At 40.4% G+C, this 16,857-nt stretch overlaps 1 protein-coding gene and 1 long non-coding RNA gene across 15 annotated transcripts in view; one reads left to right on the top strand and one right to left on the bottom strand.

Moving 5' to 3' along the window:
• gramd1bb (GRAM domain containing 1Bb) overlaps positions 1–16,857 on the top strand; it is a 97,358-nt gene that overhangs the window by 49,781 nt on the left and 30,720 nt on the right. The window contains exon 1 of one of the 14 annotated variants that reach the window (XM_081614254.1): positions 1,967–2,532. The exons of 11 other annotated variants lie outside the window; for them this stretch is intronic. In XM_081614254.1, the coding sequence (XP_081470380.1) occupies positions 2,510–2,532 (23 nt within the window). In that variant the 5' untranslated portion in view covers positions 1,967–2,509. Of the gene's footprint in view, positions 1–1,966; positions 2,533–11,254; positions 11,620–12,017; positions 12,126–16,857 lie in introns of those variants that run through there. 2 more of the 14 variants (XM_081614255.1, XM_081614251.1) reach the window with 2 other exon arrangements.
• Positions 11,105–15,471, bottom strand: LOC145554474 (uncharacterized). Its single transcript, XR_014090437.1, has 2 exons — positions 12,294–15,471; positions 11,105–11,261 (listed from the first exon to the last, which is right to left on the bottom strand). It is a non-coding gene; the product is annotated as an uncharacterized LOC145554474 (long non-coding RNA).

Here is a 16,857-nt window from a genome sequence, read left to right as displayed (position 1 = left end):
GAGAATGACCGAGCTAAGATCCTGTGGGACTTCCAGATCCAGACAGACAAGATGGTAATGGCGAACCAACCGGACATTGTGGTGGTGGATAAAGAACAGAGGAAAGCCGTTGTGGTGGATGTAGCAATACCAAGTGATTACAACATCAGGAAAAAGGAGCATGAGAAATTGGAGAAGTACCAGGGCCTCAGGGAGGAACTGGAAAAGACCTGGAAGGTGAAGACCACAGTGGTGCCTGTGGTCATCGGGGCCCTCGGGGCAGTCACCCGCAAACTGGAGCAGTGGCTACAACAGATCCCAGGAACAACATCAGACATCTCAGTCCAGAAATGTGCAGTTCTAGGCACAGCCAAGATACTGCGCAGAACCCTCAAGCTCCCAGGCCTCTGGTAGAGGACCCGAGCTCAGAGGATGAAACAGACCACCCGCGGAGGGTGAGAAGGGAATTTTTTATATATATATATATATATATATATATATATTTCTTTTATTTTTATATGATTTAGAATGAAAGGAATGTCACACTGACCCGTCCATCTGCTTAAATATGTTTGTATTAAGAATATTGATAGAAATAAGCAGATCATGCCCCTTGTTGCATCATGCTAATTAGCTGGGAGAGCTGGGTGAAGACATTCTGCTTTCATTTGGCCATGTTTTTATAGATGAACTTTGTAAGCTCCTTGAATGTTTCCGGAAATCCTGAGCGCATAATTCATGCTAACAATTGGTGCATCGCAGGTGGGAGTATTATTTGTACTGTGTCTGTGAAATTCGTCCTAGTTCAAGAGTAAATGAGCACCAGATGGGCTGTGTGTGAGATGACTTGCTGTCACATCGCTGCAATGAAGTACAGGCTATTGCACTTACAGCTGCACCCTGGGAGGATTCTAGGGTGAGCTTTTATGTCTCTTCTACTTGGTTCCCACTCTTTCTCTTCCTCCAGTAGAGCCACATTCACAGCACCTCAGGGAATCAACAGTGGCGCCTAGAAATATAATGTGAGCATCCTCTGCACTGTCTGTGGGTGGCATGAAGTTCAAAGATCCACTAATTTCTTCATAGTGAGCAGGATCACTGAGTTGACAGTCTTTGCTACTATCGAGCTACATGAGGTCTTAAAATAACACTTTCTAACATTTTCCATGAAACTGTTCCTTTGGTTTAAATTTCATTTAGATGCGAGAGAAAGGGCCAGTGTGACAAGAGGTTTCTCCAGTTGGATAGAGACTGTCCCTGCAATGCTTCCCTCCTTCTAAATTATGAGTTTTATTAATAATTGCCCTAAATAGTTTTTTAAAAGTTATTCATTCAAATAACAAGGACCTGAGTTTATCTTGCCACTAGACACAATTGGGATGATGGTAAGAGATCCTCCCTTTTCTTAGACGGTTGAGCCCACAGTACTTTGGTGATTATTTACATAAGCAAAATTTACATATGTGCAGAATTAGTCTGATTTGAAGCAATAACATGAACGTGAGAAGCTTGGATATCAACCGTACATAAAGGAAACCGTGTAGTTCACCAAACGTGCACATCTTGTGTTTTTTTTCTTCCCTATTCATACGGTGTTTTTTAAAATAAAAAAAGATAATTAAATCGCAAGCCAACCTTGTCATTCACATTCCCTCTTTATTTGTGTTTATGTGCAAGTGATGCACCACGCTGCATAAGTGAACCTTAACTTAAATTAACTAAGTAGATTGCAAGTTGAATAAATTATGAAAGTACTGCAGGTTCTCTCACCTATTGTGTTTCTCCATCATTGTGATGTGTGAGGTGGGGGCTGCAGGTCATTGCACAGAGTTACACATAGAAACAGCCACCATGTCTCTCACATTGGATCTGCCAGGTTTTCTCTGAGTGCAATAGAGAAAGGGAGCCATCTAGGGAAAAGGGCAGAGTGAACAGGAGGGAGGGAGGGAGAGAGGGAGGGAAGGGATCCTGCGCCTGCTCACTGTGAGCACAGCAAGTGCAGCTCTCATCCGCTGCGGAGGCTGAAGCTGATACAGACGGAGTTTGACTGAGCAAAGAGAACCTCGGAGGGACAGTGTGGAGCACGACCTGAAGGGAAGCAGTCAGAAAGGATCAGAAACAAGCCATGATTGCATTTATTTGCAGTCCTTAAACCTTCCTTGCCTCTGCGGCATGCTGCAGTTTGTGCTGCGAATGTTGCAGTGCAGGTCACCTCCTTTTCTTTTGGGAAAACCAAAGAAGCCCAGGGAGGTGTGAGTTTCTGGCACAAGTGCTGAGCACTGCGGCACCTTGATTCAAGCAGAAGAATGTAGCAGATGGGCTGGAGGAGGCGCAGGATCATCTTCCCAGACTTCAGTCTTCTACCGTCCATCAGTCTCTGCTTCCGATCCTCCCTTCCTCCTCTGTGCATCTCTCTGGCTTTGTATGGGAGGTGAGGCACTGGCGGTCTGTCAGTCATCATGCAGCGGTGTGAACGGGCATCCCTGTGCCCACAACGCGCTATGGACGTCAGACAATCATCACTGTACTAATGAAAGGCTTCAAGCTCGCCTGGTAAGAATAAGCGCGGCAGAGGCAGATGCAATGTGTTGCTCTGACTGATTTTAAAAATGCACTTGTTTTTGTGCGTAGCTTTAAGGCTGTCACGTATGCATAGCACAGCTAAGCCAGGGGCAAGATTTATGGGACGGCTTCCTGCTGTGTCGTTTCCGCCTAATGTCCATGTATCCTTTGAACAACGGTCAATACGGGCGTTTGTGTAATTCTGCTTGCGTCCTCATTATCAATCTGCAGAGAGCATGCTGGTTTGGAATGAGGGTTAGGTGAGAATTGGTGGGCTGTGACCAGGCTGGGCACATCAAGTATGAGCTCCATGTAGCATGCCTTTTTCCACTGTGACTCCAGCGACCCCACACAGCTCCCCTCTGGCTGGCTCAGTGTGAGCAGACCAGCTGAGGAAAAGCGCTCACGTGGCCGCCTGGAAAAGAGCTGGCACATGCTCCGTCTGTCTCTCCCTGGCATTCCCACTCGCATGTTTTCCTGTCTCCTCGTCATATCACATGTACAAAAAACACGCACACACATACACACAACCAGGTGGACTTTGTTTCACTTTCTTTTTTGGACATGTTTTGTCAAAGTGCTCCATCATCTATCCTTTTATCTTCTCTGTTATTCCTCCCCAACCCCCTGCGATTCTTCGTGCCCCTCCTCTTTTTCTAGCTTGGTATTTTTAGAGGCGAATTACAGAGCACTGCAAAAAAAAAAAAAAAGAAAAAGAAAGAAAAAAATAGATGGGGAGCAGCTTCGGCAACGTGCGTCCCGCTTCCTTTCTCCCATTTCAATTTCATGAGGACCTCTTCTTTCCCCACAGGAGTTCTGGTTTTCCCTAAAGCCCCTGACTCTCTCTCATTATCTCTATATTTGTACGTGCCCTTCCTAATTTCACCCATCTGTTGTCTCCTCTTGTATTATCTTACATATCTTGGAAATGAACTAATCTCGCTGTCATTGTTCTCCAGTGCAGACTGAGCATTGAATGTTATTTATTAACCCATTAGGATGAATTAGATGCCCTGTGCAAAGTGTAGGTTACCTAGGTTATGTAGCTACCTAAATATAAGCGTTGGTGTCGTGCTTGTGCCATAGTTACTCTGTAGTGTAGAAACACTGCTAAACCTGAGTCCGTCCTCAGTTAATCTGTTTTCATGTTACTTTATACTCAACAGCCATCTGTTGGCATCACATGGTCCTTTACCTGGAAAGGACTTGTCTTGGTGACAAGCCACATATAAATGAAATTATTTAACTGCCTGTGCATTTTTTAATCCAGTACATTTAACAATCTCTTGTGTAGAAAATATGATGTTTTATTATTATAATCAAAAGTGAAGTCATGTACAGTCTTTGTCTTGGTTAATTTGGAGGCAAAGCAAGAAGGTGTGTAAGGTGCTCTAACAGGTGATACACTGAATGTTCATGTTTTATATTAAGAGGTTGACTTTGCGTGGTTAGTCATTGATATTTGTTGATCATGGCAAAATTATCTGTTTCCAACAAAACATTCACGTTGGTTAAAGCTCCATAATGATGATCACATGGACACGTCTCCAGTTGAATCCTGTATTAAATGACCTCAGATCATTTCTGATGATAAGCGACATAAATCACCTCCGGCTGCAGAGTCGCTAAATATCATTTGTATACTTTATTATTTGAACAAGATGATTAGCCGGTGCAATTACTGATGTGACATAAGAGGATGTGCAACTTAGATAATAACAAGTTGTTTATCGTCATATTTACATATAGTTGTCTTGATGTTGGCAGTCATAATCTTCTTTGAGTCAGCAGGCTATAATTATATTATCACAAAAATAGTGAGCAGTTTTAAATCTTCTAATAAATGTAAACAGTGCAGAGTCATAAATGCCATAAATTAATATATAAATAATTAACTAAAAATCCATTAAATGACTAATTTATTGTCCCACTTATTTAGTAGAATTTGGATTTATTTTGACTGTGTTGCTGTGTACACTTTTACTACACATCATAGTGAGACATCAGTTCTTTTAAAGACAGATTTGCACAGCTGTGATGCACGAGAGTGCTTTGCTTGTTATTTTTGCATCATTTATTTTTTTAAGATAGCAATAAAAAAAAAGAAGAAGAAAGAAATCAGCTTGCACATGTCTGTGTATGTGACAGCAAGGGGAGCAGGGAGATTTGTAAGGATTTGGCTAAGGTCCCAGTGTATGGATATTTGCTCTTGGTATGACATTTGGTGTGACTTAAATCTCCACAAACACACAGACTCACACATGCACACACACGCACACACACACGCACACACACACACACACACACACATAAGCGCTCAGTCACAGATGTGCACTCACAGCCAGCATCAGCAGCTGTAGCAACACCAAGGCCCTGACAGCAGGCTTGAGGCAGAGATTTCTGGCTGCACGTGGCACGGTGGACCAGCCTCCCGTTACTGCTGGACAGTTTGACAGACAAACTAAGCATTACAACACTGCATCCATCTTACCTCCTTAATGAAATATTACTTACAAGAATGCATTTTTCATGTTTGTTTCATAGTGAACATTGCAGGGATAGACTGTACTCTTAGGTTTCCTATCAGTCCTTTGTGGTACTTTGAGGATGCAGTAGTCAGCTTTAGACACGCACACACACACAAACAAACACATGCAGAGTCAAGAAAACAAAACATCAAAGATCATTGATCTTTACCAGGATTCCAGCAAAAGAAAAATAAATCTGTGTACGGTCACATCCTCATGCAGACATCTAAGTGAAAACCCCACATTGAGCCACTAATGTCTCTCTTGACTATTTCAAGCTCAATTTAAAATTGTAGCTCCCAGGTCTCTGCAGCATGAATAATAATTGTCCTATCTGAATGACATCAAAGAGTCGTACGCTGAAGAGTTTTCTTTTATTTGACTTTCTGGCTGTTTTGCTGGTCCTCAAAAATATAAGGGCTATCAGATGTGATGATTAAATCGACAAAATGGTGAAAGTCAGGATTGAAATGCCAGGTTTTGAACCCAAGTGCAGCCTTTGATATATAAATATGTATGTAGGGTTTAAATTCGCAGAAGGGTCTCTGCAGTAAGGAGAAACTGCGGCATTGTTTCCTTCATGGCCTCAGTTTATTATCTCTCTGTTTCTGCTTCTATTTCCTGCTGGTTTTTTAGGTTTTTTGGTTCTCACTGTGTCCTGCCCACAAGTCATTTGTCATCCCTGATTATACTCTGTGTGTTTTTACCACTATGGCTATGTTTAATGTACAAAACTTATTTAGCTTTATTTTTCGTTTATCTGCAGTGCGACTAAAAAATAACTAATCTTACATACTTGTAATTTACACAGATCTATATAATCAGTGCCTTCTCACAGCACATAGTAATCAAAGAATCAGCCCCAAAGAAACATAAATAGTTTACACCACATAAAACTACAACACAGCATAGATTATTTGTGTTCATTGTGGACAATGTGTACAATGTAATTTACAACCAGTATGAATGCAGTGGTTTTTGTTGGTTTATTACTTTGGGAAATCTGCATGAAGCACAGCAACATGCTGCTTCGACATGCTGACAAATTCCAAACATGAGGTGATTGCAACTCTAACATTAGATGGATGCCACATATATCCTTCTCTGCTATAGAATATACACTGCTGCAGCTTGAGCATAGCCATAACACTCTCAGCCATAACCCGATGATAACGTTGCACAGTCCCATGCTATTTTATGCTGATGTCCATTTACTCACCTCAGCATTTCAAATGCTGAGAGCACCTCCAGTTTATGTGCCGGAACCTACGTTATAAAGGATTCAACAAATTGTTATTTGACCATTTGAAGGCACGTGTTGACAGTGTAATGCTTAACTATGTTAAAGAAAAAATGTTTCACAGAATATGCCTCTTCTTTATATATATATATATATATATATATATATATATATATATATATATATATATATATATATATATATATATATATATATATATAGAGAGAGAGAGAGAGAGCCATAGAGAGGCCACGTTACATAACAAGGTAAGGAAGAGTGTCCATCTTTACAGAGGTGCCATTGGCATTTAAGTGAAAATGTTTTAATTTTAATTAGTTATCAAGAGGCTTTTCAAAAATGAACAGTGCAAGCTATATGGAAATCACAAAAAAGAAAAGCTAAATAGGTTTCTATAATAGTAGTAAGTCACAACACCAGGTTCGGCTGGGGAACTGTGTAAATTCAGGTGACAAATTAAGCCTATGTCTCTATGATGCCAGTTTCTATGCTGAAAATTGCATTAAGCTTTTAAAGGAACAAATGCTGCCTTCAAAACCAGGTCTTTTCCAAGGACAGCCATGCATTTTTCAAGAAGACAATGTGAAACCGCAGTCAGCACACATTACAAAGGGATGGTTGGGGACAAAAAGGTTGAGCTCCTCTGCCTGTTTTTTTTCTGACCTGTCACTGATCAAGACGTGTGCGAATTTCCAAAAGAATAAGAACTACATTTGGCTGCACACTTGCATAGCATTTGGAAAATACAAAATCTGAAAAGGTTGACTTCTGTTTTAGATGAAAAACTGCAACATTTTATAGTACTAAACAGTTTGTTATGACAACTATGTTCTGCTATAAAACCTACATACTGAATTCTTTGAGTTTATGGTTTCTAAATATAAAAAACAGTGCAGTTTTTGTTTGATTTAATTAACATTTTCATTGCATCCTACCTGTTTTCTATTTCAGAAGGGATGTATGACTGCTGCAGTTTGAATAAGCGAGCTGTAATAACTATTCATCTGATTATTAAACCTTGATAATGTCATGGTAGGAAGGATGGAATATTTAATCCTTTTGGGTTTTGTTTGCTTTGTTTTTAATGGACTGGAAACTGCATTTGTGGTTGTTAATGTGTGCATCTCTGTAAGAGATGTTTGATTCTCACAATAGCGTTAACATCAACTTGTTTGACCAAAACAATAGAGCCATTTAGCCATTAAGCATGTTGAAAAGAACACTAAGGGCCCACTCTCCTGCCCTTTAATAAATCCGGGTCGTTGCTCTACACACAGGAAAGAGAGCCTTTTGTTGACAAAAATCTGCTTGGTGTACGTCAGCCGAACCCTCTGGACTTCTACTCGTGTAGTAATATTTGCATTTTCAGTTAGAAGCGCTGTTCACGTCAGGTGAACTGATGCGAAAATTATTTTGGCCTTTCATTGCTCAACTATTTCATTTTTTATATCTTTTGTCTTCACACTCTGTGTTGTCCCCTTATGCCTGTAGGTCCCCTGCAGATGACAGTGACTGTGCCCGGTCCCATGGGACTAAATGTCCCACTGTTGCTTAATTCTGCTGCCCGTTTCCTGTTTCCTCCTGCTCCCTCTCTTGATCTTTTTAAATCCCCTCACCATACTGACATTGCTTTTGAATTTTAATCAGTGTGTTAAATTATATCTGCTTTAAGAAAACGGGTTTTGGCAGCCTTAGGCAGTAGGTCACAACTTCCAATGTGAGTCCAAAAATTGTCACAGGTTTGCCAGTGTCAGGTCCTCTTAGACCGAGGATGAGTATTTTAATTTCACTTGCGCCTGTGAGACTAGATTTAAATAGATAAAATAAACGCCTTGACATACTTTATCTATGATCCCCAGGTCTCTGTTTGCCAAGCAGTTTTCTTTTTTTTTCTTACAAGCTGTTGCACAGTAAAGTATGCTTAAATTCTGTTGCTTTGTAGATGACTAATCGTGTGTGAGGATGTTTTATGCAGCAGCATTGGCCCCTTACCAACACACAAACACACTCCTCCAGCTCTTTCATTTTCCCGGTAGCTGAAAACAGTTTGAGTGCACATGAATGGCTTGACATGCTGTCATGGTAACTGCACGCCCCACACTGTCGGCCTGACAGACATTTCCGACCCAGCCAGGCGTCACCATAATGACGTTGCTGTGGCAACGCTGTAAATAATGTAACATTTTCCTAAAAAAAAATGCGAAAAAAGCTATCCAATAAGAATTTTTTTTTTTTTTTTCATTTTGAGGTGTGATCTGTCTGCTTCTACACAAGGCTGAGTTGGGAAAAGGTCTTTTGTGGTAAACTTATGACCATGCTGGGATTCTACTACTTTACACTGCAGTGCAAAAAGTATGTGCATGCCATCTTACTTTTTGACATCATGTCAAAGTTTACCCACAACTCAGCATAAAGTAGTGTATAATAACATGTTTTTCTAAAACAATTTACAAATCCAAAAAGTGTGATATACATGTTTATGCATTCACCCCTTAAGTAAAAAGTTTGTGGAAGTTCATTTTGGTGCAGGCAGAGCTAGATGTCTGTTGCTTATTGCTAGCAGCTTTGTACATCTACAGACTAATGATTTTTTGTTTTGTTTTGAAAAATAACTCAAGATCAGTCACATTTGGCAAAGTTCTTCTGTCATTTCTCAAGTCTTGCCACAGACCTCCAATTTAGTTAACTTTGACAGGAATTTTGTAAAACTTTAATTCTCTTTGAACCAACTAGTTTATATGCTTCAAAATCAACTTTGACCAGCTTCCCTGCTTCTCTTAAAGAAATGAATTCCCACTACATGACACTGCCAGTACTGCTCTGTTTTACTGTGGGCCTGGTGTATTTGGTAACAATTGTATTCTTCAATACAGTGCTGTATGTTGAGAAGAAAGTTACACTTTGGTCTCATCAAACCAACGTACGTTGTACCACATGACCTGCCTCATGTGTTATTTCGTCTTCATCAGATTGAAAAGGGCTAAAAACATAAGTATTTTACTGTTATCAGATTTGTAAAAAAAAAAAATTCAACTATTATCTTTCTTCCATTCCATAACTATGCACTACTTTGCGTTGGTCTAGTGTATCTCATAAGATGCCAATAAAATAAACTTAGTTTGGTGGTTGCAATGTGGCAAAAGCGCAAGAAGCACATGCACTTGTGCAGTCACTGGAGTCTACATGAAAGTGGTATGAAATTGTGGTCAGCTTGACCATTAGCGTGTCCCCTTGTACAACAACAGTGAGAACAGAGGACCCCTAAGTAGGTCAGTTGCTTGTTTGAGGCTGGGCAGGCTTATCTGGGCACACAGTGGTCCGGCTCAGTGGACCAGCTCCCTTTGTTCCACAGAGCGACTCCGCTGAGGGCTCCCACAGAAACCGCCAGCATCCTCCCAGACCCGGGGTCAAGCCTCAAAAGCAGCACTGCTAAGAGTTCTGGTTGCTTCCTTAAAGATTTGAAGATGTGATTACTCAGTGTTACGATTGCTACGTGTGAGTGGGTGTACGTCTGAGAGCAGCCGTAAGTTGCCCTTTCTGGCACGTTTGAATAACCACTGGGTTTTGTTTTGTAGCTTTTTTTTTTTTTCATTTTCAAGGTGTTTGTTCTGAAATTGTTTGCGTAGCATACAGTAGCAATTTCTGTCATTTTGACTTTCGTTAATTTTGTTGATTCTTCACAATAACTTGCCCACCTAACTGGTGGGCAAGTTGGTAAAACAGGCTTTAACTGGTTGCAGGATTTTAAAAGTCATAACATTTTTAAATTAGTAATTAACATTCACAACTCCAGCAATTACGTAACAGGTCTGTTGACTAAGCTCTTTGTTGTTAGTCTAAGATCATGAGGCAGAAAACACCCAGTATTTGTTACTCAAAAGCAAAATAGCAAATGTCACCTGTCATGGATTAACACTTTCATATCATTTATTATTTCTGATCGTTTGTTCTTTTTTTAAAATTCCATAGAAAATTGAAGATAAGAAAAAACTACATTTGTTTTTGTCTTGTTGCCAAGCTCTGCATAATAATGTTGTTTTTTTTGCTTGTTTGCTATTTTGTTCCAGCCTTATTCGTGGGAATAATCATTTATGTGGTTTCAAGATACCCCTGGGTCTTATCCAGGTCTACTTTTTATATTTTAAGACCTTTAAAGCTAATTAAGCATCTGCCTTAGTTGATTGGTATATTTTCTTTGCCTTCCCTACTTTGAAGAAGAGTGACTAAAATAAATAACTCTCTGCCACTTCGCCTATATGCTGCAGAGAAACAGGAAGTTGTGGGTCTGTAAAAATTAAAAGTGCTAAATTTTTCAACCGCAATTAGAAACTTGTAATTGTGGGGGGAAACATTTTTTCATGAACTGATGATAGACTTTTACTCACTTTGAGAAAACAGCTAAATATTAATAATGTAATGTCAGATTTCTAAAGATGAGTTTTTGTTTAAATTAAACTTCTGCTCTCTTGTTTGCTGTTTGACACACAAAATGCATCAAATACCCAGAGTTGTGTCCATGTGTGTGTGTCTGTGTGAGACCATGAATTGTGTTTACCGCAAAGACTTGGACCTCCTTTCAGTGTGATTTAGAACAAGCTTTGAATGTAAGGTGACCTGGATGCCAATGATGTCAGCCCCTCCATTCATGAAACACATGAATAATTGAGGTAGCCCAGCCTCGATGTACCGGCTCTGAGTTGAGGTGGAATGCAAAGTGAAAGCCATCTCTTCTCTCATTTGCTCTGTCTGCGTCTCTCACCATCTCTCCCTCCCTCTCTTTTTCTCCCTTACCTCATTTTGCATGTTCTCCCTCAGTCTCTGTCTGTGTGCTGTCGCGTGCGGCCGTGAATTCTTCAGAGCAGCAGCAGAAATCGCGAGATACGGGATCGGCTGGGCTCTGGGGGGAAGCAGTGAACAGGCAGACGATCCAGCAGCTGGAGGAGCAGAGGAGGAAGAGATGGAAAAGGAAAACGATAGCTCATTATGGCAGAAATAGACAAAGAGTAAATGAAATCAAAAGGAAGAAACGCAGTGTGAAATCCAGCCTCAGAGTCCATCTGTTTGGATCTCTTCCTCTGATGTGCCTGCTTCCTTGTGCTTTTCCTCTCATCCGTCTGGCATGCTCCGGAACGCGCCCATCATTCAATTTCGCTCTTCCCTCCCTGCTCTACCCCCCCCCCCCCCATCTCCTTTTCTTCCTCCCGTGCATCATCCGATGCTCCGGCCGTATGAATGAAGCCGTGTGAAAGGAGCTTGTTGCTGCTGAGCGACTCTCTACATGGCTACAAGCAGGTTAGTGCTGCCTGTTTACCTGTCTGCATTCAGTCTCAGTTAAGCAGTGGCCACTCGTGCATTGATTAGCTTCCCTGTCTGGAAAGATCAACATGTACTATTTAGGAAGTGAGTTCAGGGAGAGGTAGGTGGGGGGTAGCTGCATCGCAGACCACCAGTGTCTCTTCTTTGGCAGGTGGTGTTAAGGGCGATGTAAGCTGGTTATTAGGAGATCAGAGCTGGCCAGGGAAGATCAGTGGCCCTAAGCCTGCTGGAGAAAATCTCCCCGCCTTGCCTTTTCTAGCTCCTCTCTCTCTCTCTCTCCCTCTCCATTATCTATCTGGCTACCTTTCTTCTCTTTTACTCCTCGTGAGAAAACACAGCCGCGCGGTCCGCGGGATGATCCGCTGGGTGAACAGCTCATTACAGGGAGTTGCCTACGAGGACATGGTCGCGTTCGAGTGTGTGACGGCGGCTAACCAGGGCTGCTACGGCGAGGTTCTCAGAGACTGTGTTTTTCACCAAGGGTATGACGTTCCCTCACGTGCTTGTTAGAGGCTGCCTGAATGTGAGGAGAATGAATGGGTGGAGTGGGATGGGCTTGGTTATATAATTTGACCTGTTCTTGCACTTATTTTAAATGAAGTGGCAATTCGGTAATAATCCAGACGATGTTGCTAATTTTATCCACTTACTGAGACAGAGTGAGGCGTGATGCGTTTCTGCCATATGTGGGCGCATGTCCTCTGCATCCATGTTGATGTCTGCCCCCGTGCTGCACGATGCATCTCTGTGTGAGCATGCTCATGGCGCACCTCGTGGTTCTTTTCAAACTGGTGCAGAGCTGAACGACAAGTGCCAGATGGGTATTTTCCAGGATCAGCAAAACTGTGAAAACAACTGGGGGCCCTCGGAAAGGCCCGGAACTCTGTTCCATTGTGAAGCCGAACGTTTGGACAGACTGAGCCGGCAGGATTTAGGGCTTTACAGCCTATTTAATGAAAAGACTGTTACAAAGTGGGACGTTGTTTTTTTCCCCTTTTTTTTTTCTTTTTTTTAGGTTTGTTTGTTAGAACTTGACCATTTTAATGACTCAAAACATGCCAGGATTCTTTCTGACTGAAAGCTTGAAAGCTCCTCTGTAAAAATCTGGGCTTTGTACCCGAGATAGATTTTGGGACCCAAGTCAATCACACTGTGTAAAAGGATATAGGATATGTCAGGACCAGTATGCCAGTACACCCTTAGCAAGAACTTGCTTTCCCAAGTTAGGAAAATTAATACATATTGATAGTTGATGATATAATCACTATAAACTATGTTTAGAATTAGCTCTAAACTAGTTCTTGTTAGGGTTTGGTTCGGCTCATATAGATTGTCATTTGTGGTATTGGTACTCTAGGGTTTGCAATTCTTGTTTATATGTTTAATTCTCTCCCATTTTCTGTTTACTCAAATTGTATAATCAATTCCTAAAACAGCTGCTCTCATCCACGTATGTTAATGGTGTGTTTGTTGTTGTAAAACAAAATATGGTAAATTCTGACTCACAATCAGTCTATTTAGATAATGCCTGTGACTGGTAAATGGACTGAATTTACCAGTAACACTAACCACTCAAAGCACTTTAAACTGGAGCCACATTCACTATTAACACTCGCAAACCCACACAACTTGGAGTTTAAGTGCCTTGCCAACATCGACATGTGGCAGGAGGAAACTGCCCACAACCTACAACCTTCTGATTCCAAGATAATTACTCTACTCACTGAGCCCACAGTGGCCCAATTTTGGCAATTTAATTGCCTCACAACAGCTAACAAAATTGTCATGTAAATTAAAGTCACTTGGCCTGTTATTTCAGCTCTACCTACTTGCATAATCGAGAGAGAAGAAGAAAAACAATGCATTAAGCTGCAACTTCATTTCTTTGTCTTTGCTGTAAACCCATCTAGAGGCCCCCGATTGACAAAAAGAGCCTAAAGATTTTGGGAGATCCATTTGTTATTGTTATTTGATTATTGGGTTACAACAGTGATTGCCTCTGTCTGCGTCACAGTGCCTGTGGTCACACACAGCTCTCCCCTTGGAGGAGAAAAGTGTCACATTTTTGTGCATGTTGCACCAAAGGTTTTCTCGCATATCTACTAAAGCTCTGACAGAATCACCACAAATCAGTTGCAAATGTAAGCTTGAAAACTCAAAGCACATTTCACTTTATCAGCGTCACACAGTTTTCTGATGACTTCTTTTAGCGTTACCTTCCTCGCAATGACATTCTGGACACCGCAGTCTCTTTATTTGTTTTTCCTTGTAGCCGCAGATATTTTGTTCACACCAGGAGTTTGTAAAGGACACATTGCTCTAACATACACTGACTTCTTTAAAGAAAGCTCTTTCTGTAAACAAGTCACCTAAGATGCACATAACTTCTTTTATTTGGCCATAAAGGAATATCTCAACACATCAACACGTACAGCATTAGTCTGCAATAAGCTCAAAACTTGCCCTTACTGATGTATTCATTTGACGCACTAGGCTAATCTCACTGTGTTTTCATATGACTCACTGATCATTTGTCTTAAAATGGTGCTCATTTCAGGTTAATCGTAAGTGAACAAGAGGTTTGGAAAAATTTCTCCTGATTCATGAAAAAGCACAATTTGCCTTGACATGCAATAATGACAAATGTTTCAATTCAAATATGAATACCTTTCTAGTACTAAGTGTTTCACTTTGGCTATGAAAATTGCTTTAAAAGAGGGACACTTAGGCAGTGAGAGAAAATTCAGATTTGTTAGTTCAACAAAAAACTTGAACAGAGATAATACAAAAAAAAACAGCTACTGGGAAATAGCTTTAGTCAGGGGGCCCACTTTCTTACCAGTATGTGTGTTTTAAGAATGGGTGAATGTGATTTGTGCTGTAAAATGAGGTTTGTATTGTGGGTATTACTAGAAAACTGCTACATAAATTTTCATTTCTAGACACCGCATATTTTTGTGAAGATTACATTTGATTAATTCCTTAAATTAATGTCCTCAGTGTTTTGGCAGAGAACATCTGCTCCAAACATCTGCAGAGCAACTACTGCACTCTCATAAAATGCAGGGTTTAACAGGTAAAATAAAATGGCTAAAACATGAAGAAAAGCTTTCAATTAAGATGTCTGTATACCTATGATCACAAGAAATAAACTATTTCTGAAAGAACAGAACAAAAAATAGCGGAGGATAGTTTATGAATGGGTGAAGGTTAAAGAGCTTTTTTTACTTGTTACTCTTTTGTCTTCAAGTTCTTTAAAACTACTTACCATATTTCAGAAATCTACAATCAATAGATTTCTGTCTGGATTGTTTTGTTTCTTTTTTGCTTGGCGTTGTTGTTGTTGTTGTATCCTTTTTCCAGACTTTGTAAAAAAAGACCGGGGTCCAAATAAGGTCACCTGTGTTTTCATGTAATGTGTTTTATAAAAACACCAGTCTACAACACCTAAAATGTTACATTTAATTACTGAATGAATTTTCTTCTTTTGTTTTAATCTATCAGTAACAAGTAATTGTGGAGTCTGTCTGACTGTCTGTCTGTCTATCTCACTGTTGCCATAGTGATATCAATTCAATTCTGCACTTCATTTGGTCGTTGTTAGCATGTGTTTCTCACACTAAGTATTAAAACCTCCAATTCCCTCAGGTCAGTTAGTTATTACACCTCTAGACCTCTTACAGCACACAGGAGAGCTGCTTAATAGATTTTCTAACTTTTAATTTTGCAGGAAGCAAACAAGTAATGACCTTTATGTCATATTTTTATTGTTACATGCGGGTGCCGCACTGAGGAAGCTATGTACAGTTTTTAGAGCTTCAGAACATCTTATTTATTTGTTATTATCATCCCCCCTCCCCCCTCCACCACCACCTGTCCAGAGAAAAACCTAAAAAAAAAAACAACTCAGGTAGTCGGTGTTTTTGTTTTCCTGCAGCAGTTCGTAGCAAAGCCTTTGTGATAGATGCTTTTGTCTGCGCTGCTGCAGGCTAGCGTCAGCATCATGTTCGCTCTCTCCACACTTACCTTGCTGGTTCAAAGAGCAAACTGTTGTGTGAATGACTGATCGGGTTGACTCATTCATATGCTGATGACGGATCTGTGTTTCCATTGTTTGCTGGAAAGGAGAGGTGATCTGTAAATGTCTCTCCTGCTCAAAATCAAGTGGGTGTTTCTGTGCCGGAGGACACGTGTCTGTCAGCATGACCCGAAAGAATTACGAGTGCTTTGTTAGCTATAGCCCAAAGTGCACAGTTGAGCCAGTAAAAAGGTGCTTTAACTGTCACGTTTATTTAAATATATTCTTTTATTTTGTACATAACAAGCCAAGATGAACTGTCAGTTAAGTAATTAATCAGTGTTTTGCCCCAAAGTTATCATCATCTTTAGGTGTTATTTCATTAATTCCATAGAAAGTTGTTTTATGATGACATCTGTTTTGGTCAATGCACCAGTTCATCACAGCAAAGCTCCCTCACATGATGTTCTCAGGCTTGCAAGCTTCTCCCCTTTTCCTCCAAATATAACATAATCTTTATGGCCAAACACTTAAATTATAGTTGCATCAGACCACATGCCTTTCTGTATTATACAAGTATGTTAAGGATGAAACAGACCTTTGGTAGTTTGCAGTTTTCTTCTTTATATGATAACTGATCCCACCTGATTGTGTTTGAGGCCTTGCTTTAAAATATGCTGACAGCTGCGCTTCCGTTTCACTCAAATGTTGCGAGTTATCATGTTAGAAGCCCAAACATAACTAGTTTGGCTTTCCCAAATTTCCTGAAAGCATAGTAATGTCAGTGTAATGTTTAGTTGGATTAAATGAGAGACAGTGATGCAAAACAGTTATATATCTTTTTACACAGTCTTTGTAAATATCTGGTATCAGCTGTTTTTACAGAACAAAGAATATGCATCTCAAAAGGACTTTGAGTGTTCTCTTGTAGTTTTGAAGTTTTGGATGAAGGATGTTTTCCAAAGAAGTCCATCAAAACTAAAACTTGACATTGGCCTTCACAAATTAATTTTCTGCAAAAAGAAATTTTACAGATTTATCTACCATCCTAAGCGTTGTCAAGATGTTCTCTATTGCCTGGGCGGAGCTCAAGATGCGGTGCATATAATCTAAACCTAGCTTAGAAGTTTGACTCAACTTCTAAGCTAGAAGTTGAGTCTAGCTTAGAAGACTCAACTTCTAAGCTAGACTCAACT

This window comes from Poecilia reticulata, chromosome 13 (assembly GCF_904066995.2).
Source record: "Poecilia reticulata chromosome 13, P_reticulata-male-v2, whole genome shotgun sequence".
In the NCBI taxonomy this organism is placed as follows: Eukaryota; Metazoa; Chordata; class Actinopteri; order Cyprinodontiformes; family Poeciliidae; genus Poecilia; species Poecilia reticulata.
Note: the sequence above shows the minus strand (reverse complement) of the source record. Positions and strands in the feature narration are given on the sequence as shown.